Raw genomic sequence first — 27629 nt, forward strand, 5'->3', positions numbered from 1 at the left:
TGGCTGAACAGAGTGAGAATTTCAACAGTTAGAAAATATAATAAAGAAATAATCTAAGCTGAAGAATACAGTAACTGAATTAAAAAAAAATTCATTAGAAGGAATCAATTAGATGATACAGAAGAACAGATCAGCAATCTAGAAGACAGAATAGGGGAAATCACACAAGCCAAAGAGAAAAAGAAAAAAAGAATAAAAAATGAAGATAGTTTAAGAAAACTGTAGGCAATATCAAGCATACCAAAATTCACATATAGGGGACCCAGAAGGAGAAGAGACAGAGAAACAGGCAGAAAATGTATCTGAAGAAATAGTAGCTGAAAATTTCCCTAACCTGGCAAAGGGACCAGACATCCAGGTCAATGAAGCACAGAGTCCAAAACAGGATCAAACCATGGAGGCTCACACCAAGATTCATTATAATTAAAATATCAAAATTTTAAAGATAGAGAGTATTAAAAATGAAAAGAGCAACTAGTTACATATGGGAAACTCCCATAAGACCATCAAGTGACTTTTCAGTAGAAACTTTGAAGGCAAGAAGGGAATGGCACAATATATTTAAAGTACAGAGAGGAAAAAAAACCTGCAACCAAGAATACCCAGCAAGGTTATCATTCAGAGTTAAAGGAGAGATAAAGAATTTTAGAGACAAGCAAAAGCTAAAAGAGTTTATCACCACTAAACCAGCCTTATGAGAAATGTTAAAGGGAATTCTCTAAGCAGAAAAGAAAAGGTCATATCTAGGAATAAGAAAATTATGAAAGAAAAAAATCTCACTGGTAAAGACAGGAACGTTAGTGGATCTATAATTTATAAAGTTAGTAAGAAGGTTAAAAGACAAAATTAGTAAAATCATATATAACTACAATAAGTAGTTAAGTGATACACAAAATAAAAAGATGTAAAATATAATGTAAAAAACTTAAAATGTGGGTGGGGGAGTAAAAATGTAGGGTTGTTTGAATGTGTTTGAGCTTAAGAGATAATCAACTTACTATATATGTATATATATAATATATATATAATAAGTATATATATATGATATATATGAACCTCCCCACCTACCAAAAACCTGTAATAGATACACCAAAAATAAAGAGAAAGGAATCCAAACATAACACTAAAGATGACCATCAAATCACAAGGGAAGAGAGCAAGAGAAGAAGAAAGGAGCAAAGAACAACAACAAAACAACTAGAAAACAATTTTTTAAATGGAAATAAGTACATACCTATCAATAAATACTTTAAATATAAATGGACTAAATGCTACAATCAAAAGACAGAATGGCTACAAAAACAATACCCACATATATGCTGCCTACAAGAAACTCACTTCAGATCTAAAGGCACACACAGACTGAAAGCTAAGGGATGGAAAAAAAATAATCCATGCAAATGGAAACAAAAAAGAAAACCAGGGTAGCAATACATTTATAAGAAAAAATGACTTTAAAGCGAAGACTGGAACAAGAGACAAAGAAGGCCATTACATAATGATAGAAGAATCAATCCAACAAGAAGATATAACAATTATAAATATATATGCAAGCAACATAGGAACACCTAAATACATAAAGCAAATAATAAATATAAAGGGAGAAATTGACAACAATACAATAATAGTAAGGGCCTTTAACACTTCACTTATTTCAATGGATACATCATCCCCACAGAAAATTAATAGGGAAACACTGGCCTTAATGACACATTAGCCAATAAAGTCAGTTAATACATACAGAGTATTTCATTCAGAAACAGCAGAATACACATTCTTTTCACGAGCACATGGAACATTATTTAAGATAGACCATATGATAAGCCATAAAACAAGTCTCAATGAATTTAAGAAGACTGAAATCATATCACGCTTCTTTTTCAACCACAAGGATATGAGACTAAAATTAACTGCAAGAAAAAACAAAAAAAAATACAAGCACATGGATTCTAAACAATATGCTACTAAACAACCAATAGGTCATTGAAGAAATCAAAGAGGAAATTAAAAAAATACCTGAAGACAAATTAAAATGGAAACACAGTGACCCAAATCCATGGAAAGCAGCAAAAGCAATTCTAAGAGGGAAATTTATAGCACTACAGGCTTACCTCAGGAAACAAGAAAAATCTCAAATGAAAAATCTAATTTACACCTAAATAAAGTAAGAATAAAACAAAACCCAAAGGTAGTAGAAAAAAGAAATAATAAAGGAAATAAAGATGAAGAAAACAGTAGAAAAGGTCGATGAAACTAAGAGGTGGTTCTTTGAAAAAAGAAACAACATTGATAAGCTTTAGCCAGGTTCATCAAGAGAAAAGAGAGGGCTCAAATAAAATCAGAAATGAAAGAAGAGAAGTTAATAACACCATAGAAATACAAAGGATCACAAAGAATTTTATGAACAATTATACACCAAGAAATTAGAAAACCTAGAAGATATAGATCAATTCCTAGAAACATACCTTTTTCCGAGATTGAATCAGGAAGAAATAGAAAAATCTAAGCAGACCAATCACTAGCAATGAAATTGAATCAGAAATTAAAAAAAAAAAAAAAAACTCCCGACAAAAAAAGTCCAGGATCAGATGGCTTCACAGGTGAATTTTGCCAAACATTTAAAGAGGGCCTAACACCTATGCTTCTCAAACTATTCTAAAAAATTAAAGAGGAAGGAACATTTCCTAACTCTTTCTATGAAGCCAGCATCAACCTGACACCAAAACGAGACAAAAACCCACAATAAAAGAAAATTATAGGCCAATATCACTGTTGAACATGGATGCAAAAATTCTTAACAAAATATTAGCAAACCAAATACAACAATGCACCATGATCAAGTGAGATTTATCCCAGGGATGTAAGGATAGTTCAATGTCTGCAAATCCATCAATGTGAGAACATGATATTAACAAAGAATAAAGAATTAAAGAATAAAAATCATATGATCATCTCATTAGATGAAGAAAAATCTTCTGACAAAATTCAACATCCTTTTATGATAATAACTCAATGAAGTGGGTATAGAGGGACATACCTCAGCATAATAAAGGCCATGTATGACAATCCCACAGTCAACATGATACTCACGCTTGAAAAACTGAAAGCATTTCCTCCAAGATCAGGAAAAAATAAGGACGCCTATTTTTGCCACTTTTATTCAAGGTCTAGCTACAGCAATCAGACACAAAAAAGAAATAAAAGACAACTAAATCAGAAAGGAAGAAGTAAAACTGTCACTGTTTTTTTTGTTGTTTTTTTTTTTGATGTACGCGGGCCTCTCAGTGTTGTGGCCTCTCCCGTTGCGGAGCACAGGCTCAGCAGCCATGGCTCACAGGCCTGGCCGCTCTGCGGCACGTGGGATCTTCCCGGACCAGGGCACGAACCCGCATCCCCTGCGTTGGCAGGCAGACTCTCAACCACTGTGCCACCAGGGAAGCCCCAAAACTGTCACTGTTTGTAGATGACGTGATACCATGTATAGAAAACCCTAAAGATGCCACCTAAAAACTAATATAACTAATAAATGAATTCAGTAAAGTTGCAGATTACAAAATCTATGTACAAAAATCTGTTGCATTTCTATACACTAAAAATAAACTATCTGAAAGAGAAGTTAAGAAAACAGTACCATTTACAATTGCATCAAAATGAATAACATGGCTAGGAAGAAATCAAACTAAGGAGATAAAAGATCATTACTCTGAAAACTATAAGATGATGAAAGAAATTAAAGATAAATGAAATATACTGTGCTCATGGATTGGAAGAACTAATATTGTTAAAATGTCCATACTACCCAAGGCAATCTATACATTCAGTGCGATCCCTATCAGAATACCAATGCTATTTTTCACAGGACTAGAACAAATAATTCTAAAATTTTTATGGAACTACAAAAGCCCTTCAATTAGACAAGCAATCTTGAGAAAGAAGGTCCAACTAAAAATATTTTGCACAGTGAAAGAAACCATCAACAAAATGAAAGGCGTCCTAATGAATGGGAGAAGATATTTGCAAACAATTATTTGATAAGGGGTTAATATCCAAAATTATACAACTCAACATAAAAAAAACCCTATTAAAAATTGGCAGAGGACCTCAATAGACATATTTCCAAAAGAGACAAATGGCCAACAGACACATGAAAATGTTCTCAACATCACTAATCGTCAGTTAAATGCAAATCAAGTTTGCAAGATACTATCTTACATCTATCAGAATGGCTATTATCAAAAAGATAACAAAGAGTGCTGGCAAGGATGTGCAGAAAAGGGTACCCTCATACACTTGGTTGAAATGTGAATTGATATAGACACTATGGAAAACAATATGGATCTTCCTCAAAATATTAAAAATAGAACTACTGTAGATCCAGCAATTTCACTTCTGGATATTTACCAGAAAAAAAAAAACCACTAATTCAAAAAGATGTATGCACTACAATGTACATTGCAGCATTATTTACAATAGCTGAAATATGGAAGCAACCTAAGTGTTCATCAATATATGAATGGATAAAAATGAGGGGTATATATGTATATATATATATATATATATATATATATATATATATACACACAGACACACACATATATATATATATGTATACACACATACATACATAATGAAATATTACCCATAAAAAATAATGAAATTCGGCAATGTGAGCAACATGGATTGACCTGGAGGGTATTATGCACACACAGTGGAATATTACACATCCATAAAGACAAATGAAATTTTGCCATTTGTAAGAACTGGATGGATCTTCAGGGAATTATGCTGAGTGAAATAAGCCAGAGAACTACAAATACTGTATGATCTCACTTATATATGGAATCTAAAACAAACAAAAAGCCAAATGCACAAACAAAACAAAAAAACCAAAAAGACTCATAGATACAGAGAATAAACATATGGTAGCCAGAGGGGAGGGATTTGTGTGTGTGGGGGAGGAAATATGTAAAGAGGATTAAAAGGTACAAACTTTCAGTTATAAAATTAGATAAGTCATGGGGGTGTAATGTACAGCATAAGGAATATGCTCAATAATATCATAATAACTTTGAGGATAGATGGTTACTAGACTTATCATGGTGATCACTGTAATGTATGTAAATGTCAAATCATTATGTTGTATACTTGTAACTAATATAATACTGTATGCCAACTATATTTAAATTTAAAAGTGCATGAGATGAGCTATATATACTTGTACAAACAGAACTCCCAGACAAACTGATAAATAAACAAAGTGAGCAAAACAATATTTTTTGCAGGCAGGATAATCCGATTTATATAAATATATTAAATTTTTTGGTAAGATTAATAAAGTGTTTATAGTGATTACCTCTAGAGAGGGCCATGTGATTTATTATACTCCCATCTGACCTTTTAAATTATGTACAGCATGAAATTAATTGGTAGCTTACTTAAGTAAGAATTTAAAAGAAAATAGCTATTACAAAGCAAAGTAATGCAGTTTTGGGTAAGCATGTAAAGAAGAGTTTTAATGAAACTAGTGAAACTGTGATCACTTTTGGTCACATTAATATAAGTTGTTTTCTTCAAACAGGGAGTTTCTTTAAAAAAATGGATAGCTATAAATTTTCATTTTACCTCTTAAATGGATGTTATTTTATTTGTTTGTTTTTTGCCTGTTAAATCCTTTCCCCAAATCTTCATAGCACTGAATTTCTTCCTTTTATGTTTTCACAAGGGCTTTTTTTCTAGAAGTAGTGTTTCTTCTTATTGTGAGCTAGCTGTGCTGCAATTTTTTTTTTTTTTTTTTTTTTTTTTTTTTGCGGTACGCGGGCCTGTCACTGTTGTGACCTCTCCCGTTGCGGAGCACAGGCTCTGGACGCGCAGGCTCAGCGGCCACGGCTCATAGGCCCAGCCGCTCTGCGGCACGTGGGATCTTCCCGGACCAGGGCAGGAACCCATGTCCCCTGCATCGGCAGGCGGACTCTCAACCACTGCGCCACCAGGGAAGCCCTGTGCTGCAATCTTTGTCTCTTACAACTTTGCAAACATCTATCTACTCTCATTCATAACTTAATTAGCTGTTAAATAGCTTCAGGACCAATTTTTTGTAACCTACACAGACTTAATTATTTTGGCAAGTCCTATAGAGCATTTCACATTGAGACTACTTTGTATATTATAAAGTTAAAATGTAGCAAAAGGAAAACAATTTTGTTTCATAGTTAGCTCTTATAAAAAAAATTAAGGTAAATTATTGAATCAAATATTTAAAATATTAAGTAGATAATTAAAATTATTGAAACTATTAATCTCAAATAACTAAGTAATGTTCTTCAATTCTGTAATTTGATAAATTTTTAAATTTTTATTCCTTCATAAGATATATATATACATTTTGTATAAATATAATATTATACATATTTTACATAGCTCCTTCAAGTTAATAATAATTAGTTTTATAAATTTCATGGCTTCAGTACTTAAAATGATATTTTAAACCAATTTAAATCTGATCCAATTGGCAAAATATTTGTTACAAAATAGCATTTACTAAGCTCCTAGTATGTACCAAATATTTCATATAAAATAATCTGAATACTCAAGCTAACCTTTGAATGTAAGAAATATATTTTTTTTTTCAAAAGTTAGGGACCTAGGTTTTACAGGAGTTAAGGAATGTTGTCTTATAAATCAACTTGTTACATGTTATGCTTGGGTTTTAACCTGTTTGTCTGATTGCAGAGCTCCCAAATGCCATCTTCTTTGTAACAAGTCATCATATTTCCCCTAGTTATGCTGTTCATAAATTAGCATAGGTTGGGGATAATTATAAAACAGTTAGTTATAGAAATTTGGAAATGAAAATGTCCTTAAAGATCATGGTAACATAAAACAGAGGTTAAATGGGCAGGTGCAGAAGTCAGAGTGTCTAAATCGGAATTCTGCTCCATAACTTACTAGCTGTATAAGCTTGGGCAGGTTATGTAAACTCTCCAAAGCTTTATCTACTACATCTGTAAAATGGGAATAATTGTTCTCAGTTGCTCTGAGGATTGGGACCCATGATGTTTGTAAGGCACTTAGTACATGGTATGTACTTAATAAAGAAACAGCTGGCCGTGTGTGTGTGTTATTTTCTAATTTTACATAGGAAGCCGAATGGATTCAGAGAGGATATATCATTTGCCCAAGATCTAATGGATAGTTAGCAACAGAATTGTAACTAATATTCCCAGCTCCCAATTTATATTTCTATAATCTTCCAGCTATTTCGTATGTTCTAAATACCAAATTTTAAATATGAAATCATTTCTAAATTAAGTAAGTTCTATTATGATTATGTTCTGGAAAACTGTGAAGTTCAGATTAATTTGAGTGTTTAAATATATGGAGAAGCAGCAGCTTTCCTAGGAGGTATTTCATCTTTCTGCCAGGAATCCTGGTGACTATAATCCAGGTGAGATAGAATATGACTATTAAAATGCTGCACGAACTTTAGAAAAAATAATCTATGATCTAGAAAGATGTATTTATCAAATACCTAGTTTCAAACTATAAGTACCTTAATTATAGAAAGATGAATCTATTTCTTATTAAACAGCTTTTGAGACTGTTCTTGGAATATTACATAATTTGCTATGACAATGATACTGAATTTTCTATCTATCCCATCTCAGAGATTTTTTTCCCCCCTTATTCTTTGAATTAAGAGGTGCTGCCCTGTAGTAGCAGAATGTGAATTACTCTTTATTGAATATAATTTACCAATCCTTGCATTACTGACATTCCAAATTCCCTAGCACATTCAACTTTAGGATAACAAGAAAAAAAAACTATTTCTTATTGCCTTTTCCATTACATAGCACTTTTTAAGTAGTAATATTTTTTATCATCCAGGGTATTTATTTAAAAAATAACTCCAAATTTTGCTTTTGATGCTCCTGAGAATAGGGGTGGCATATGTCAAACAGTGGGGTATGGTACATCTTTAGCCTGATTAAGTGATATGTCTCCATGTGAAAATCTGTGTATGTTCATATGTGTGAGTTTTCTCTCTGATTCAATTCTTTGTAGGTGGTATCTATAAAAAACAAAATGTTTTCTATAGTTCCAAATATTTGAATATTTTTAAGGGTCTAGTAGTTAAACTAAGGATTTAATTTTTCTTCTAGGTATTTGCCACTCTATGAAAATATGGGAATGATGATTGTATAGAAACAATAAGGGAGTATTCTTCACTAGTATTCTGGAGTGAATAAGCTAACCACACATTCTCAATTCCCTGTTATTTTTTCCTTCCCCCGCATTTACAGTGCTTACATTCATTCATTCATTTTTTAAAATTTTATAAATATTTACCAAGCCTTTACTACTGATCTCTGCTAGGGGTTTCAAGCATGAATTATACTTTTATCCTGCCCTCCTGTTCCACAGAGACAAATGGAAAAGTTGGCCTGTCCACACATAACAGGAAGCTTAACAAGGCAGTAGGTGGTGTCTGGAATGGCACTCAGATATACTACTATGGGAATTTAAAGGATAGATGAATTTCACAGGGATAATAAGAGAAGATTTGTGTATCAGATAGAAAATTCTTTTGGCATTAAAAAAAGTGGAGGATTTAGAAAATGGGAAAATGCCAGAAAAGAGAGGGAATAGGAGGTAAAACTGGCACAGAGATGGGAAAGTGAAATATGCATATGGGAGTAGGGAAATGAGCTAGCATTGCTAACATATATTAAATTCTTTTTTTTTAATGCCTTATATATTATTTCACTTTACCTTCACAACGACCATATAAGGGGAAGTCTTATAAAAATTCTTAGAAAGATCAGAATGAAAGGCTGCAGGAGAGTGAAGATGCCAATTTCTCTCTGACACAAAAGTCCATGTTTTCTCCAGAACAGCACATCAGTTTGCTAAAAGTAGTATCATCCACTGCAGATGCTTGGATCATAGGGCTTATAAAATAGGTTAGTGGAAAATAATTTCCGAAGGCCTTGTATGTCATTCGGAGGAAAGCTGGAATTATTGATGAGGTGATGTTGAGTCATTTGCTTATATACTCATTCAAGCAACTAATATTTATTGAGATCATGTTATATATAGGCAATGTTCTAAGCCCTGGAGGTATACCAGTGAACAAAACAGATAATATCTTATAAAAATACATTGGAAAATATCCTGAAAGCACAGGTTTCATAGATGACTAAAAGAGGAAAAATAATAACCCTAAATTCTTCAAGATATGTTATTGTTAACAGAAGTCAGATTTACTTCCCAGATTTACTGTAGCAAACTAGCATATGGTATCTCTGTATCCCAGACCAGGCTTATTCTAGACTCACACCTATGCTAGGAAACTGTATTATGTGTCCTCATACCTTTTGCATCACCCTCCCCCAAAAAGAAAAAGAAAAAGTAAAAGAAATGATGACCACTCAGACCCTCCTTAAATGAAATACATCAACTCTCTTTTCTCTGTATTCTCTACTCACTATTCCTATGCAACTGGAAAGAATCAAAGTTCTCATCAAAATATGCATTTTGGCTCTGAGTTTTTCAGATATAAAACAACAAATTAACTGTCATCCAGTGTAATATGAAATGTTTAGACAACTTGAATGAATACACTGTAATGATACTAGTATATTTCATGGGTGGTAGTGGTCTGATAACTATATGAAATATTTTAATACACAGCTGTTTTCTTCTTTGGTTAGTACACATCTGCCTCCACAGGATAGCATAGGATAGTGCTTTCCTGGCTCCAAAATTAGCACTTTTACCTCTGCTACTAAAACAAGTTTTTATAAACCTTTATTGTACATCAAAGGTGTATGTGCACATTTTGAGTCAGAGGGTTACCTTGATATTTTAGCTGTTAGGGTATTTGTAACTTGTCTTGTTTTAGCTGTTAGGGTATTTGTAACTTGTCTCAAACAGAGAAATTGCAAATAGTAAAATTTAGCTCACCATCATTTCAGGTAAAAATCAAAAAGTATCCTTTTTTGATGTTAAAAAAATATATCTAGGGATATACAAGAAACATATCATTCTGAGACAAATATTTCTAAGACATTTGTCACAATCTTTAACCATGAAATGTTCACCATTTTTCTTTTTAAAGTATTTTTTGTATATGGAATTACAATGAAATTTGGTCCACTCAGACTGCATATTTTTTAAGAGTAGTTTGTATTGCTGCTCTACTAGCTACAGATACCTAATTTAATATTCTTTGGTAATTTTGCCAGAAAATAATGTTGCAAAGAACTTTTCATTTGATGGCAAGAAAATTCATATTTAGAGAAATCAAAATGGACTAAAAAACGTTTGAGAAATATCACTTCGTTCACTTACAAGGTAAAACTCCAATTTCATAGAGCAGGGGTAATTTTGTTTTCCATAGGGTATTTGGTAACATCTGGAATCATTTTTGATTGTCACAACTGGGGAAGGAGGTGGTCCTGGCATTTACTATAGAGACTGGTGCTGCTAAACAGTGCCATGTGCAGGACAGTTTCCCACAACAAAGAATTATCAAGTCCCAAATGTCAGTAGTGCCAGTGTTGAGCAACCTTGTTATCGAGGATGGCAGGGAGGAAGCCTGCCACCACTGCATAGGCGCCAAAAGTAGAAAATGAGACTTAAGATTGTTTATTACTCACAGCACAGCAAACAGCATTAGCATCAGCATAGTTGTGGTTCCCTGCCCCCAAGTCTCACAGGGCGATGTCATGGGTCCGTATAAATGCTAAGCACGGAGTGAGTTGTGCCACAGATGAGGAACCCACGGCGTGGGCATCAGCACCTTTTGAGCAAACAGCCAACAGTATAGCAAATAGAAAGTTTTCAAGTCCCCCTATCTTGTAGAGTAAACAGTTACGCAGTAGTCGCCCTGTGGTCACCTTGATTTAGTTGCCTGTGAGACCAGCTATAGAAATTATTCAGTACCAGAAGACAGACAAACCTTACAGTTCGGTACCCTCAGCAGTGAAGTTCAGGGAGACTTCAGGTCCACTGGGGACTGCCTCTCCCAATACCCATAAATAAGACCCTGCAAATAAGCACACGTCATAGTAAAGGCTCACTTATCTCTATTGTACATGAAGATTTTACGTATAATCACCTCAAAAATGTTCCATATAAGTATTTTAAATTCACAGGGGAAAATATGGTTCTTTTACGTTGTTTTTCTTCTATATAACCCATAATATCCTTGTTATTCCTTTTCTGATATTTGTCATCCCCTGAACACTCTGGGTGTGGCTCCACCTCCAGGCATTTGCATGTGATGCTCCTTGTGTCTGGAACACTCTTCCATCAGATGTCCCCTTGCCTCTCGCCTTTACCTCTTAGAGGACTTTGCTTACAGGCCACCTCTTTAGACCTTGCTGGTCACCTCATCTAAAATTGTGCATCTATGCAAATTTCCCACCCAAATCCTTACTGCCGTTAGCTGGTTACTTTTTCTCCTTTGTACTTATCCTAGGTATATTTTGTTTGTTTATTGTCTTGCTACAAGAATGTAAGCTTCAAGGTGTCAGAGGTTTTTGTTCGTTTGTTCATTGATAGAGCCTTGTTAGAACAGTGCCTGGCATATAGTAGCTATGCAATGAATATTCATTGAATGGATGAATGGGGCCTTTAATTTGGCTGTCATTACTTTAAAAATAGTAATTAAACTGATTAAACAAAACCAAAAATGATGAAGGTTGATTCTTTTTTATTCTAAAATAAGGAGCAGTAAGTTCAATCATTATTATTATTTTTTGATTATCTTAAGTATTTATTGAAATTGCTCTGATAATGAGCTTCCCTGATGACTTTTCAGGAATCTTAAAAAATTTTACATATTCCCATAATTCATTTGAACTTATGTAACATTTTTAATTTTTTAAATGTGATTTTTAGTTAATACATGCAAAATATCCCTGTCTTAAACTTTGCCAGGCTTTCTGAATTAACATCTCATTTTCGTGCACAGCTTCATACCATGTTTTTCTTGCACAGTTGCATATCTACCTTGAATGATTTTATACTATATACTTATTTAGATAAATTATTCTGCACTAATTTTCTTTACGAACTTGCTGCGGAATTGCAAGGATTCATTTAGCATACTCCCCCAAAATTGTTAGAAAATATAGTATTAATATCACTATTTTAACTATCTCCCTTTTTCCTACAGATTATGCTACAGTTAACCTTTGACATCTTCTTTATATGGCAAATAATGTATTTCCAAAACCAGTCATCATTTATTTGATTATATTTTTAAAATTTAATTTTGAACTACTTTTATTTAGTTTGGTAGAAAAATTGCAAAATAGTACAGAGAGGTTTTGATATCCCTCAAATATATCCCACAGTTTTTCCTAATAGTAACATCTTACAGAACAATACCACAATTATCAAAACCAGAAAATTAATGTTGATACAGTTACCACTAAAGACCTTAATCAAATTTCACCGGTTTTTCCATCATGAATTTAGTAGTTATATTTTCTCAGTCTCATGTATTCTGTAACAGCATCTCAGTTTTTCCTTATATTTTATTTTAATATTTAACTTCCCTCATATACACGTTGAATCTCTACATTGTCAGCCATCTAATATATTTTGGTAAGAAATTAAAGCTATAGTTTATTGAGAATAATAATTTTGATTGGAAGGTTGTTAAAGCATCCTTCACTTCAGTAATCTTGTTCATCTCCACTCCCCCTCTTTTACATCCTACTTTTTCCTTCTAATAAATCATCGCTTATGTTAACTTTCTTTGACTTTTGCTTCTGTTTATAATTTTTCTTTGTACAGTGCTAGGGATCCAACTTTAAATTAGATAGGTACATTGGAACATGAGTCATATTTCCAGATTAGTGTATTGACCACTCACTAAAAATGGGTCCTTGTGAATCACTTTACTTTCCAGGGCGTTTTTCATGATTTGTAGATCTAGACGGAATTTATGATCCTTTAGCTTCCTTTTACCTCTAAAATACTGACTTTAGAACTGGATCCCCGCTTAGTTTTATTACTACATTTTCCCCTGATTCGCTGCTTCAGTTTTGCAAAACTACCTGTGGACCAAAGAAGGGTGTGACTGTACGCATTTTCTTAGATACTTATATGAAGTTTTTGTGAGATAAATTACTATTGAGGACTTGACTTCCTTTATCACATTTACCTATTATCCACACATGAATTTTGCCTATCATTTTCCCCCTGGGTACTAATGAGGGTCTGAAACAAGTATACTTTTGATAATTTAGTATGTTAAGCTAAGCTCCAGGAGGATGGTCAGATGAGTTGACACATTTGTTCTTTGTCATGGTAATTGTAATGAAGACGTATAGCCTCTGACTTTTAAACTCAACTTGAAATTTAATTATCACTATCTTTCACTAAACATGATGCCTAAGCAAAGCATGTGCTACCTTGTTTTCTTTTCAAAGTTCAGTAAAAATTATCAATTGAAGTGATACACCTATTTGAATGTTTAAATGACAAGTGCAAAAATATGAAACATATTAGAAAATATAGCTAACAAAAGTCATTTTTATGAAATTAAATTGTTCAAGTGACTTCTAATAGAGTTGCCTTTTCATCTAATGTGAAAGAGATGGAATAATTTAGTATTAGTGCAATAAGTTTCAAAGTATTCTTTTTTTGTTATAAATTTATTTATTTTTGGCTGCGTTGGGTCTTTGTTGCTGTGCGCGGGCTTTCTCTAGTTGCAGCGAGCGTGGGGCTACTCTTCGTTGCGGTGCGCGGGCTTCTCATTGTGATGGCTTCTCTTGTTGCAGAGCATGGGCTCTAGGCACGTGGGCTTCAGTAGTTGTGGCTTGCAGGCTCAGTAGTTATGGCTCACGGGCTCTAGAGCGCAGGCTCAGTAGTTGTGGCGCACCGGCTTAGTTGCTCCGCGGCATGTGGGATCTTCCCGGACCAGGGCTCAAACCCATGTCCCCTGCATTGGCAGGTGGATTCTTAACCACTGTGCCACCAGGGAAGTCCAGTTTCAAAGTGTTTTATTTTTATAAATTATAACCTACTTCATAGGACTGAAAGGAATATTCAAGAATATCTGTGATACTTTGCGTTCAGAAGCTGAAGTGATTTTTGCTCTGTTCTCTCACTAAGTAGGCTGAATTGGGTAGTAAAAGGGCATGAACGGAAATTCCTTTCTCTCTCCCTGTTCACAATGAAGACTCATATTTTGCATTCTTTATGAGATGGTTAGTCAGGTATGGCCACAACATGAGACAGTGGAGAGGGTTCAGAAGAACAAAGTTTGTTATATTTACAGGTCCCAGAAACAGAAGGCACAGCACACCACAGAGGACCACGTAGGAGACACACCAGGGTGGTCACAGGGCAATAGACAGAAAGGAAGGGAAACCAGTAGGCCACAGGCTTTACTGGAGTTTCTGTGGGAAAGGCAAGGCAGGGAAAGATAAGCAGTTTAGGATTGTCTAGTTTGAATAATTCCATTGGGCTTTAAACAATAAATCTGGTCGCTGTTGGTGTGGTACCTGGCCCTGGAATGATTAGGCAGAAGAATATTGCCTCCTGCAGAGACCAGGTAGAGGAGGTATGGCTCTGGAGTGCTTAGGTTGCACCTCAAAGGCAAGTTCTTGGCTGTGCCCTTTGCTGTCTTTAGTAATTGGCTATCTCCAGGAGAAGTAGTCTCCCCCCAGCTAGAAAGGCTTTTTAAAGATGTCAAAACATCATAATATGCAGAAAATAAAAACATTAAAAATATTTACAATACAACTGGGATATTATCTAGAAATTTGTCGTGGAATATTGTAAAATGAGCTATATACTCATTCCATAACTGTGGGGACTTTCATAAATTGGAAGCTACTCTGGCTTGCATGGTATATATGTTGCAATGTTTCATCTGGAAACAATGAATGTGAAGAGTGCCCTTCTGCCCAGAGCATTCAGCAGAATCATTTCTGGACTGCAAGCATGGCAGTGGTGTATTAGTCAGGGTTCTCTGGAGAAGTAGAACCAATAGGATGTGTACATAAAGAAAGAGAAACAGAGCTATATATTTAAATAATTACCTCACATGATTGTGGAGAACAGCAAGTCCAAAATCTATGGGGTAGAGTGACAGGCCGTAGACCCAGGGAAAAGTTGATGATATTGCAGCTCGAATCCAAAGACAGTGTAGAAGCCAAATTCCCTCTTCCTTAGGGGATCTCAGTCTACTTTCTCGTAAAGCTTTCAACTCATTGGATGAGATCAACCCACATTATGGAGAGTAATCTGCTCTACTCCAGTTGTACTGATTTAAATGTTAATATCATCTAGTAATACCTTCACAGCAATATCTGAACTGATGTTTAACTGAATGTCTGTGTACCACAGCCTAGCCAAATTGACTCATAAAATTAGTTCATCACACATGGCTAGCTGAACAATATGCTTTAAGATGTGATAGTGTAAACAGAGAATTCCCATAAGGGCAATAGCCTGAAACCCAGAAATGATTTTTATTTATGGTCATATTCATATATTTCTTACTCTATCTGCATTATTAAAGACATGAATTATGACTTTTTAGGATTTTTTTTCTTGGGAGACACTTCTCCATGGATCCCTCACATTTCTGCATGTCTTAGAGTGAGGCACTATTTGCCTTTTGTTCTGAGGTATCCTAACAAGGATGCTTGCATAGAAGAGAGACTTGGAAGAAGAGGTGGAGTATCCATCAGGTGCAGATAAGCAGGCCTGCTTATTGCCCATTAGAAAATATTTGGGTTTTCTAAATTTGGAATTCTTTTCCTGCAGTGCAATCAACTGTGTGTGAAGGCATCCATATGGGTCCATCCCAGCTGTCCCCAGGGGACTTTGGACTAAAGGGACACCAATCTGCTGATGGCCATGCTGCTTGCTGTGCCATAAGTAATAAAGATTTCTCTATCTGTCCTACAAGTTTTATGTCATCCACCATCATCCATGAAGCAGTACCAGGCTAACTTCTTAGCTTGAAAGTAGGGTAAAATCTCAGTTCTTAACAGTTCTTGAAATGTTTCATTTTACTCATCACTTTAGATTACTGTATTGGTAACTATGATGCATACTGTGGCACTCTCTTTTTTCTTACATATGTTCATCACTGCATCAAAGATGACATATCCGAATGTCCTAGAGAGACCACCAGTAGCACCCTCTCCCCAAACTGAAACTGAAAACACGCTTTTGGTAATAGAAGGAAACCACTATGTTTTAATATATTCTGTTCATCTGAAAAACAAGACCCTTATATGCACTTTACATATCTCTTTGATGAAAACAGCAAAGTATTTTGTTCTCATTGAGAGTAACTTGTGTATTCACCCTCTCCGACCTAATAAATGAACTGAGGAAGGACTTGGAATGAAAATGAGGATGAGACCATCAGCCTCAGCTAGCCATTGGGGACAGATGATGTAGAAAACTTTAGTCTGGCCAAGTACTCCTGTAACCTTATGAGATAGAAAATTCAGCAGGCAACTTTACTGCCACACTGTTAATTAAAAGAACTTCAACCACACATGTCAGATACATCGCCTCAGGCCTCAGGCCTTATTGAAATGCACAAAGAGAATTTGAATTACTTGAACTGTAGGAATATGAGGCAGGAGAGTTGTCCAAGCACTGACTCTGAGGCAAGGTAAGGCATCCCTGGCCCTGGACATATCTACATGCATAGGGCACTTCGAGTTATTTAAGGCATGTGGTCATACTCTGAACTCGTGCAAACACTTTTGGAATACTTCATTCCAACTCAGAAAAATAATGTTCCAACTAAGGATAGAAGAACTTGGATACATTGGAAAAATAGAGGCACTGTGTTTTTATAATGGCAATTATGGGGTGTAATTTCCAGTTAATTCCTTATGATGTTAGTCAAGTTCAGCTGTAAAGCATCAAGACATGCATTAATCTGGAGATCTGGTTTATGCACCTTAAGGAGACTAAGGCCACTGCTCACATCCTTGGCCATATAACTTTTTTTTTTTAATCTTGGACCCATTTTTAAAAGTTGAAGGTCTTATTTTAAATATAAAAACTTTAATCCTCTTCTGTTTCATAAATGTATAATATCTAAAAATCAGATCTGTAATGATGTTTTCATTTTAGAGATATGTTTTCCAACCTCTGTTTCAAATGCTTGTTTTATCTAATCCTAGATATTAAATTACTTTAAATAACTTTCTGTTTTATTTATTTAATTATTCTCTTTAATTTACATAAATTTTATTATCTCTTATTCATCCACATTTCATTAATGGTAGGTATCACTTGTAGGAAATAACAATGCTACCATCAAGAATTTTCCACTTCAGTTAAAAAATCTAGCTTTGATGAGATGTTTTTCTAGAGCACTGTTTATATATTCTGTCCATTTATAAAAGTTATTCTTGATGTACTAGAACAATGTTTACAAAGAAAAAGTAATGGAAATTTTGAGTCAAAATAATATGTTAACCTTAAGTATTCACAGAATAAATGAAAAAGTCTGTTTCTAATCTGAATTATATGGATAAATATCTCATTTTTTCACTTAAAAAGGAACATATAGACATAATCTTAATCTAAAAAGATTATAGGAAACCATTATTTACTGGAATTTTTCTCTTTTTTTTTTTGAAAAGTACAAGCATGTTGAGTTCTTGCCTCTCGATTAATGAAAATGGGTATTTAGTGAAATGTAAGGGAGATTTTTACCAGATTAAAAAAAAAAACATACTCTGTTTGCTTTTGTTATGTAAAAATAATGATGATGATGTAATGAATATTGATTTTAGAATGTAGAATACTTCAACTCTACCCAAAGGTGTCAAAGCAATCTACTTTAACAAACAACTTTCTTGCATTTGATCAGTCATGTGTTTCCTTGAGCTAGTGATTAGTATCTCTGTAGTTACCTATGTTTGTTTGGAAGTTCAGTGCCATAAACCTTCCTATGTTATTGATCACCTAGTTGAAGGGTTTTGGTCATAGAGATCCTAATAGTCAATCTCAGGGAGGCCCCATCCAAACCCTGTTGAATGAAAAATTAAGTGTACGTAAACCAATGCTCTATATGTCTTAGCGTTTCATCTAAGTCATAAGTTAAAGGAAGATGTCAAATGATATAGAGCCAGAGTATTTTCCTTACCAATGTATATTTGTTGAGAAAGGGATTCATTGATTCTTCAGGCTTTGTCCTACAAGTATAAAAGAGGAAGTTTCTCCATGTCTGGTTAAAGATAGCCTAAAAAAATTCCCAAGTTGCACATAAGACTCATTTTTGAGTTTTTGTTTTTGTTTTCTTTTTTATTTCCATTCATCCACATCCTTTCCAGAACAGAAAAACAAAACAAAGCGCGCGCACACACACGCACACACACACACGCACACACACACACACACACACACACATACACACACACACAAATAATATTAAAAAACATTCTAGGCTAATTGATTCATTGCTGTCTCAATAGATAGGTAGCTAAAGAGAAGATTATAATAATAATGAAACTATTAGTAATAATATTCATAGCAACATTTATGTAGTATTTATCATGTGCCAAACATTATTTTTAAGAGTTTTATATATTCATTTAATCCTCAAAACAATCCTATGAGTTAAGCAGTATCATTACATCAATCTTAAAGATCAGGTGTAACTCGCTCAGGGTTACAGAGCCTAGGAAGTGTGGTTTTAGAACTTGTGATCCTAATCACTACTTCATGCTATTCAAACATTTCATTTTTCAAAGACAAAACAAATGAACCAATTAGAGACAGGATCCTCCCAAGTTCTGCTTTTTAGAATTCCATTCCATCCCACTCTATTTATTCACAACTGACTCTGCATATCGTATTTCTAATTAACTTTGGCCACCAGTCAAAATGTAAGGAAATATTAATGAAAAATTCCTTTAAAAGAGAAAAATGTAAGGTCTATTCCTATCAAAAGAGCCAGGATTTATATATGTATGTATGTATATAAATTATTTTTAATCCTGATGAATTTATAAAAACTAACATGTTGAGAATTTACAGTGTTACAGGCAGTATGCTAAGTATTTTACATGCAGTAGCTAATTTACCTCGTTTACTTATCCTACAGTGTAGCTGCTATTATTGTCATCACTTTTTTTTTTTGCGGTACACGGACCTCTCACTGTTGTGGCCTCTCCCGTTGCGGAGCATAGGCTCTGGACGCACAGGCTCAGCGGCCATGGCTCACGGGCCCAGCCGCTCCGCGGCATGTGGGATCTTCCCGGACCGGGGCACGAACCTGTGTCCCCTGCATCAGCAGGTGGACTCTCAACCACTGCGCCACCAGGGAAGCCCCTTTCATCACTTTTTAAATGGAGAAATTAAGGATCAGAGTGACTGAGTTACTTACCCAAGTGTCCGAAACAAAATTTCAATCAATCAAATAATACTACAGCTGCTTCATATGAAAAAGAAAAAAGTATTAAGTCAGATGTGAAAAGGGAATGTTTTAGAAATGAGAAGATTATTGAGGAAGAAAGTTTCCATGCTGGGTTAGATTTCAGATGTAATATAACTTTTGAAGACCAACAACAAGACAAAAACCAGCCACAGACGATGATAAATAGAAAAGAGTAAATAGCTACTCTTTTTCCATTATGCCAGAGCAGGAAAGTGCTCAGTAAAATTAAGTGTCAATAAAGCAAAGAGAAAAATGAAACTTTTTTCTAAGCATAGGCACAATTAACCTGTGAAAATTGCTCATACTGGTTGGTAATGAAGCAGATAGCTTAGTGAAATTGAGAACATATCTGATTCACTATAATCAGATTTTCAGTTAGATCAAATCACACACTATATTAGTCATCCTGAGTTAGGGCACATGCTGATTAACAGAAAGGGTCACAAAAGAAAATTTTATTTTTTCCAAGGCCAGAGGTCCATGATTAAAGAATATGATAATAGTCAATGTTTATGACATCTGCGTATGAGGGAAAATGTCATGTAGATTTCCCAGTAGTGTGTGAATGCTCATCTCTGTCTCTGATGTACTACTACCTGTTGTTGTGTCCAGTAAGTGCCAGTTCTCTACCTCACACCCAGGAGGAAAAGAGACAAAGGCTTTCCTGGTTTTGAAAGAAGAGAAGTTCACAGTAATTTCTCGTGCAATAGAGGGGTAGAAGTATATTTAGGATGTTGTGTACAGTTTGGAGGATGGTTTACCGGATGGCAAAAAGTGAGGAAAAGACTCACCATAGGAACAGTGCAGTTATAAAGATCTCTACGTTGGGGATCCTCTGATTTGGATTTTATCCCTATTCTACCACTGCTTACGTGGTAATAAACTATAAGCCTTCATTCTTAAGTGTTAGAGTTTCCCTTTCTGTAAAGAGTTGAATTAGGGGAGCTCATATGATTATATATTTGAATTATAACTGCCTGTATCTTAGAGGAGCCTGTAATAGCATCCTTTTTAAAGTAAGTCTAGAATATACAGAAATATTTTAGTGTTTCTTTGAGATTCACTGTTCATGCAGTTCCATGATAAAAGCCTAGTCTGGGCTTTCAAAGGTGTGCTTCTGCTGGACCTGTTCAACTCTTGGCAAAAGGGCCTTCATATTATTTTGGTTATTCAGATTACATATTACATGTTTGAACATGCTTGCTTTTTGAACTTATTACTAGATCATGTTATTTGATTTTTCTTTTGAACAATCTATGAGACTATTTTTACTCTGAGAACTTATCTTTTACCCTTTCGTTTTCTCATCACTTATATTTTCCTGTTTTTCTGCAGATCACTGTTTCAAATAAAATATCTCAAGAGAGGGCCTGGCATTCAAAACAAAATTGAAAAATATTCTATGGAATGATATTTGCAAAAATCACTATAAAGAATTTATAGATCAGAATGTATTCCTTTTAAAATTATACTTTTTATTAAGTAGAAGGTAAGTAGTGGACACTAATGAAAAATTGCTTTCTTTCTTGTTTTTGCAGATCTGGATAATGTGGAGGGCATTGCTGTGGACTGGATTGGAAATAACCTTTACTGGACAAATGATGGCCATAGGAAGACCATTAACGTGGCTAGGCTGGAAAAGGCTTCTCAGAGTCGGAAGACTCTCTTAGAGGGAGAAATGTCCCATCCCAGAGGGATTGTGGTGGATCCTGTTAATGGGTATGCAATATTTGATCAGTTTTATATAAGGAAAATTATATTAGATAAATTTGGTTTTTACGTATTTAGTATTAGTAAGTTTTATTCACACATTGTATTCACACATGAATGGCCTCACTGGGAAAAGTTGCTCATTTAATGATTATCTCTCCTAGAGAATGTGCTAAAAAAACATGTCAAGATTGAACTGAAATAAACAGATTATTTGTATAGAGAATATATTTACTTGGTTTATTCAGACAAGCACCGTAATTCTCCATTTTAGACAGCCTGACATTAAGATAAATAATCAATTCAACCAGCAAATCAATCAATTTAATTTTTTAAATTAAAGGTTATTGAAGTTTAAAGTATTCAAAAAATAGCAAGTTTCCATTTTTTGTACATTTATTGTGGGCCAGGCATTTTGTTAAATAAATTACCATGATCTATGTTGTGATTCTGCACAATAATACTTTGAATTAGTTGCTGTTCTCATTCTTGTTTTACAAAGAAGAAATTTGTAATGGACCTGCAAAAGACAATTTGATTATTAGAGCCTGGATAGATATTTAAATCCAAGCAACCTGTCTCCAAGACTTTACTCAGAGCCACTATACTCCACTACTTTTATTATTTTTTTAACATCTTTATTGGAGTATAATTGCTTTACAATGGGTGTGTCAGTTTCTGCTTTATAACAAAGTGAATCAGCTATACATATACATATGTTCCCATATCTCTTCCCTCTTGCGTCTCCCTCCCTCCCACCCTCCCTATCCCACCCCTCTAGGTGGTCACAAAGCACCGAGCTGATCTCCCTGTGCTATGCGGCTGCTCACCACTAGCTATCTATTTTATGTTTGGTAGTGTATGTATGTTCATGCCACTCTCCACTACTTTTTATTAGTCTAGGTTGGTAACTCTGTATTTTTGGACATAACCATAGTTTCCATATAGTGACATCATTTTATAGTATGTGTTACTTGTTTCAGGATGGATTATTTTGTGCAATTTTTGAGAATATGTTTTCCTTTGATTTTTATTCATAGCTATTACCTGAACACAAGCAACAATGTGCATATAGAAATATTAAAGAAATGTGAAAATTCCTAATAGAATCTCAGAATTAAATGAGTGGATTGCGTTTTCTACATGTACAGTTGTTGTATGTGGTTTTTATCCCCCCCCCCCCATGGCTTATATTTCACTGTTTCAAAATGGCACCACAAAATTAATATTTTTATACCTTACTATTACATACAAAAATAATACTTAAGTGAATAAGAAGCACATGACTCCCTTATAAACTGAGATCACCAGATTGCAGTTCCTAAAATTGTTTGTATTGAGAATAGCTCCAAATACAATCGGTGCTTCTTTCCAGGCTGACCTAATCAGTGGATGAATTCATTGCATGTTTTTTGTAAGGCATAATTATAAAGTAATTTTAGTGATTTTATGTGTGGATTCTTTAAATTTCTATTTTATTCCTGGACTTTTAAACCAAGTCATCTATTTGACCTTTAAACCAAGGCAATCTTAATTTTTAGAGAAAATATTTATTCCATGCTGTCTAAACCTCCTTGAAGCAAGATATTTCAAATATATCTTAAAGCAACATCTTCCTTCTCAGTATTCTGTTAGAGGAAGATATTTTCCGATGGCGTCGAAGGGTCTTTGAGGTGCTTGGGGAGATGACATCAATGTGCAGGTCATAGAATTAGATGATTTAGAAGAAAATTTAGGGGCCTCTAGACCCATCTCTCTCTTCAAATTCAGGAATCCAGTTCAACACTTCCCTAAGAGGCAGGCATCCAATTTAGATCTGAAATCCATAGCATCTACATAGTTCAGAGTATCTGGAGACAAATCTGATTGATAGGACATTTTTTCTTTTCAGTAAGGCAGTAAGTGCATCCCTATAGTACGTATCTCCCAACTAATCCTATATTTGCCTCTGATGTTGCAAAGAACGACTCTTTTACTTCTTCCATCAGACAGATTTTTAAATATTATAGAATACTGCTATTATGCACCAACCTGAAAAAAAACTCATGTGTGTATGTATATATGTGGATATGTGTGTGTAGGTATATGTATATATACATGTGTATATATGTATATATACACATATTTTCCCCTAACAGTATACAATGCCCAGAGCTCTGATTATGTATACGGTGGTTAACAAAGCAGGCATAACCTTTACCCTCATGAAGCATCTTGTGTCATCTGAAAAGTAGGGAATGGGCAGATGCATCAATAAATAAGTACCAAATGAGCAACGAATGTAATTTCTAGAGACCAAAGTGATGGAGTCAAACAAACAGGTTGATGTGAAGGTCACTAACAGAAACCTATTTAAATAGGCTTGCTGCAAGGCCTCTTTAAGGGGGCATCATTTAAGCTGAGACTTAATTGTAAAGAAGGAACCAGCCATGGAGAGTGAGGAAAAGATTTCAGATAAAGAAAATGGAACAACTGAAATCTTAAGTTGGGCAAAAGCTTTACTGTCAGAGGAACTGAAATGAAGACGGGCTGGATTATCGATGGCAAATGGGAAAGTGACTGAGGATGCAATTGGAAAGGAGAGCAGGGCCTTGCCCACTACCATGAGAGATATGTACTTTGTCTTCAGTGTAAATGTAAAATAGAGAATTGATATAGTCAGATTTATATTAAAAAACAATAACAACAACTAATCTTAATATTCTGTAGAGAATGGATTGGAAGACAGTAGAAGTAGAAATGGAACCATGTGAATTTAATTGTCCAAATAATCATTTGACGCTAATATAAGTTTTTGAAAAGTGAAGAAGAAAGTTTAGTTTGGAAAACTCCATTTAAAATAGCGTAATATAACTTTAATCAAAACATTTTTGTAAAAACCTGGTTCATTTACATTTTTCTACCATAATACCTTTTTGCAGCTGTACACAGGAGAGCATCACAGATTTTCTCTGCCATAATAGCCTGTTAACAAAAAGTACTCTTCAGAGGTATGGTTTTATCAAAAGCGTCATAACCAATTATAGAAATCAGTAAAGGGATAATTTTTCATTTATTTATTTATTAAAATATATTATTGAGTGACTACCATATAGATCAATAGAAATCAGTAAGACAGTGATTGTCTTCAAGGAGTTTATAATCTGGTGTGCTTGGTGTACACACACACACACACACACACACAGCACACACACACACACCCCACACACACTTTACCTGTAAAATAAAATAGAATGAAATACATGCTTTTCGGGAATTCACTGAGGGTTTTAATTCAGAGTTGAACTTTAGAGGATGGATAGATTTCCAAATGAATAGGGTCCCAGGGGACTCTATCGGGATGTGCAGTCATAAGGTTAGTCACTGTACTCTGAAGGGACACTATGAGTAATTGTTAGAGGCGAGGAAGCTAATGGCAGTTTTGAGGTGGGATGAGTTCATTAAGGCTAGAGCAGGGGACATTCTAAGGAACATAGCAGGAGGTGAGACTAAAAATATATAGAAATCTTCAATGTTGTAAGTAAAAGTTTTGACTTATTTTGCTGACATCAGAGTAACTGGAAGGTTTTGAGGATAAAAATCACATTTTTCAATTCATGATTTAGGAAAAGTGAAAGCCATATGATAGCTCTATGAAAGACAGTCCGTTGGGAGTTCTCTTTGAAAAGTGATGAAAGACAGACTGTAGCATTTGTAATAGCAACAGAAAAGTGGGAACTGAGACAACAGACAGGAAAGAATAGGATTGGCAGGCCTCAAAAATTGTTGAAATGGGGCTTCCCTGGTGGCGCAGTGGTTGAGAATCCGCCTGCTGATGCAGGGGACACGGGTTCATGCCCCGGTCTGGGAAGATCCCACATGCCGCGGAGCGGCTGGGCCCGTGAGCCACGGACGCTGAGCCTGCGCGTCTGGAGCCTGTGCTCCAAGCGAGAGAGGCCACAACAGTGAGAGGCCCGCGTACCGCAAAAAAAAAAAAATGTTGAAATGGGGGTAAACCTGGAGGAGGAGGAATCAATTATGATAGACTACTCCTCAAGGTGATAGCTACAGATGAACTCCCTCCTTTGCAGTCATTTCAAATCTCATAATTTACATCAATAACTTAGAAACCTACAGCTCCAGTTCTGATTTCTCAAAACATTATCTCCAAGAAAAGATGAGTCCAAAGCTAAGTGCGTATTTCCCTCCAAACAGGATTTTCTATATCCCTCTCAATTAAAAGTACCACATCCTCTAGTTAACAGCTAGACATTCTGTCATCAACTCAATCAAGTTTTTTAAAAGTTATTTCACTTCCATGGCAGAAAATCTTAAGGATTTAAAAATTTCTGGGATTGACCCGCCAGATAATACAGTTTAATTTGGGGGCATGATTAATATCAACAAAGCCAAGCTTAGTGCTACAGAGTACAAATATGAACGATAAATATTCCCTGCCCTTAATTATTTGAATTTTTAATTGGAATTACCAGACATGCAACACCATCAAATTCAATACATGGCATAAATGCAATAAATTCTCTAAAATAACTAACAACTATCGCTAGGAAACAAAAGAATGAGCTAATTTTGACAGAAAAGCTAGGGGCAGACTTCATTGAGAAATTGTATTTGAACAGGGCTTGAAAAATAGAGGTACAATTTTTTTTGTCATAGTAGAAGACCAGCTTAACCTAATTTTTATTTGATGACTACCCCAGGTCCCACCTACAAAAATATTTATGTTTTCTCCTGCTTATTTTATAGGTTGCATTTCCTATTTTGTATGTTTATGAATCATCATATTTGATAATAATTATAAGGCTTTCACAATATATCGATAACTTTTAATCAGCTGAGTAGATGATCACGTATCTGGTCTCCATCAGATTGGCATCACTTATTTAAAATTTGTTTTTCTTATATTTTGTTTGACTAAAAATAGTCTCAGGTAGTGGATTGGATCACAAACAAGTCTGTCTTCAAATAACAACACAATATAAAATATGTTTAGAATATCCAGAATTATCTCCTGTGTGTGTGTGTTTGCATGGACATATATGTGTGATTCAGGTTAAGAGAGTCACAGAAAAAAAGTGTTACTATTATCAAGAGGAAAAGCTGGAGGGAAAGATAATTTCAATTTAACAAGTTATAAATTAGCAACAGCAATACAACTGCATTGATTAACTGTATTTAAGATTTCAGAAACGGTATCAAGAGAGATGAAAAAGTTGTTATTTCTCTTTACATAGCTGATTTATATAATTGAAGTAGTTTTGCCTAACTAGCACAGTTTTAGAGCAAATGGAATGAATCTTCTGTTTATTCTTAATTTGTCCCAGTAATAAACCCACTTGAAGAACAGGAATGATACAAGATAAGCATAGTACCATGTTTATTTCTAGGATTAGAATGTATTTGGACTTATTAAAATTCACCAATCTAAATATACTTCCTCAAGTCTAAAAAGGCATATCAACATAATTGTAAACTGTTAAGAGAATTTAAAAAGAGCTTAATTGGCATGAAAGAATGGCTGGTGTGTCACCTCCTCAGCTGTCCCAAATCTGCCTGTTTGGATCCCAGTAGGATTTTTTTTTTTTTTTTTTTTTTTTTTTTTTTTTTTGCGGTACACAGGCCTCCCACTGCTGTGGCCTCTCCCGTTGCGGCGGAGCACAGGCTCCGGACGCGCAGGCTCAGCGGCCATGGCTCATGGGCCCAGCCGCTCCACGGCATGTGGGATCTTCCCGGACCGGGGCACGAACCCGTGTCCCTTGCATCGGCAGGCGGACCCTCAACCACTGCGCCACCAGGGAAGCCCCAGGTCACAGTAGGATTTTTAGTCATGGATACAGATTTGTCCCAGATTACCTCAGAAATTCTTTAGGGTCCATAACAGATGGGAGGCAGAGGATCTAATAAGGGTACTTCCAGGGTTAGCAGCTTAGAAAACTTTGAAGCTTTGTAAAGTCATATATGAGGTGACTGAATTAAAGCCTACACTTTAGTTAGTAACTCAGGAACTTTCACATGACCCTAGGACAACACATGTGGAGGGTTTTAACCTTATTCATGAGGCAGTTGGAACGTTAGCTCAAGGCCCCTTCTTCCACTGTTATAGCTTACACAATAGATTTGTTTTTAAAGGCAGATGCTTTTGTTTGAGACAGAAATTAAAGCTCAAAATCTCAAGGTCAGTCAACCTACTGTTATTAAACTTATGTGCAGCTCAATCATCTTCTGTGGGTTTTAAAGGTAATAATAAAGCAGCAATAAAGCATAGATAATTTGCATCAGGAAGACAAATTAGACCTGGCCAAACAAACCCAGTGTGACTGTGCCCTTTAGAACAGAGAAAATCCAACTGCCTGCCTTTAAAAAAATAAATAAATAACTCATATGAGATTAACTAAAGTCTGGAGTAGATCATTAACTGTGCTCTCATTCTCATGCCAGTTCATCTGCTTTTTAAACACATAATTGATTATATGTTTTA

At 34.9% G+C, this 27629-nt stretch overlaps 1 protein-coding gene across 1 annotated transcript in view; it reads left to right on the forward strand.

Annotated features, from left to right (window-relative positions):
* LRP1B (LDL receptor related protein 1B) overlaps positions 1 to 27629 on the forward strand; it is a 1461391-nt gene that overhangs the window by 670699 nt on the left and 763063 nt on the right. The window contains 1 exon segment of the mRNA XM_032636635.1: positions 20980 to 21160. Within this exon segment, the coding sequence (XP_032492526.1) occupies positions 20980 to 21160 (181 nt within the window).

This window comes from Phocoena sinus, chromosome 7, assembly GCF_008692025.1.
Source record: "Phocoena sinus isolate mPhoSin1 chromosome 7, mPhoSin1.pri, whole genome shotgun sequence".
NCBI classification, from domain to species: domain Eukaryota; kingdom Metazoa; phylum Chordata; class Mammalia; order Artiodactyla; family Phocoenidae; genus Phocoena; species Phocoena sinus.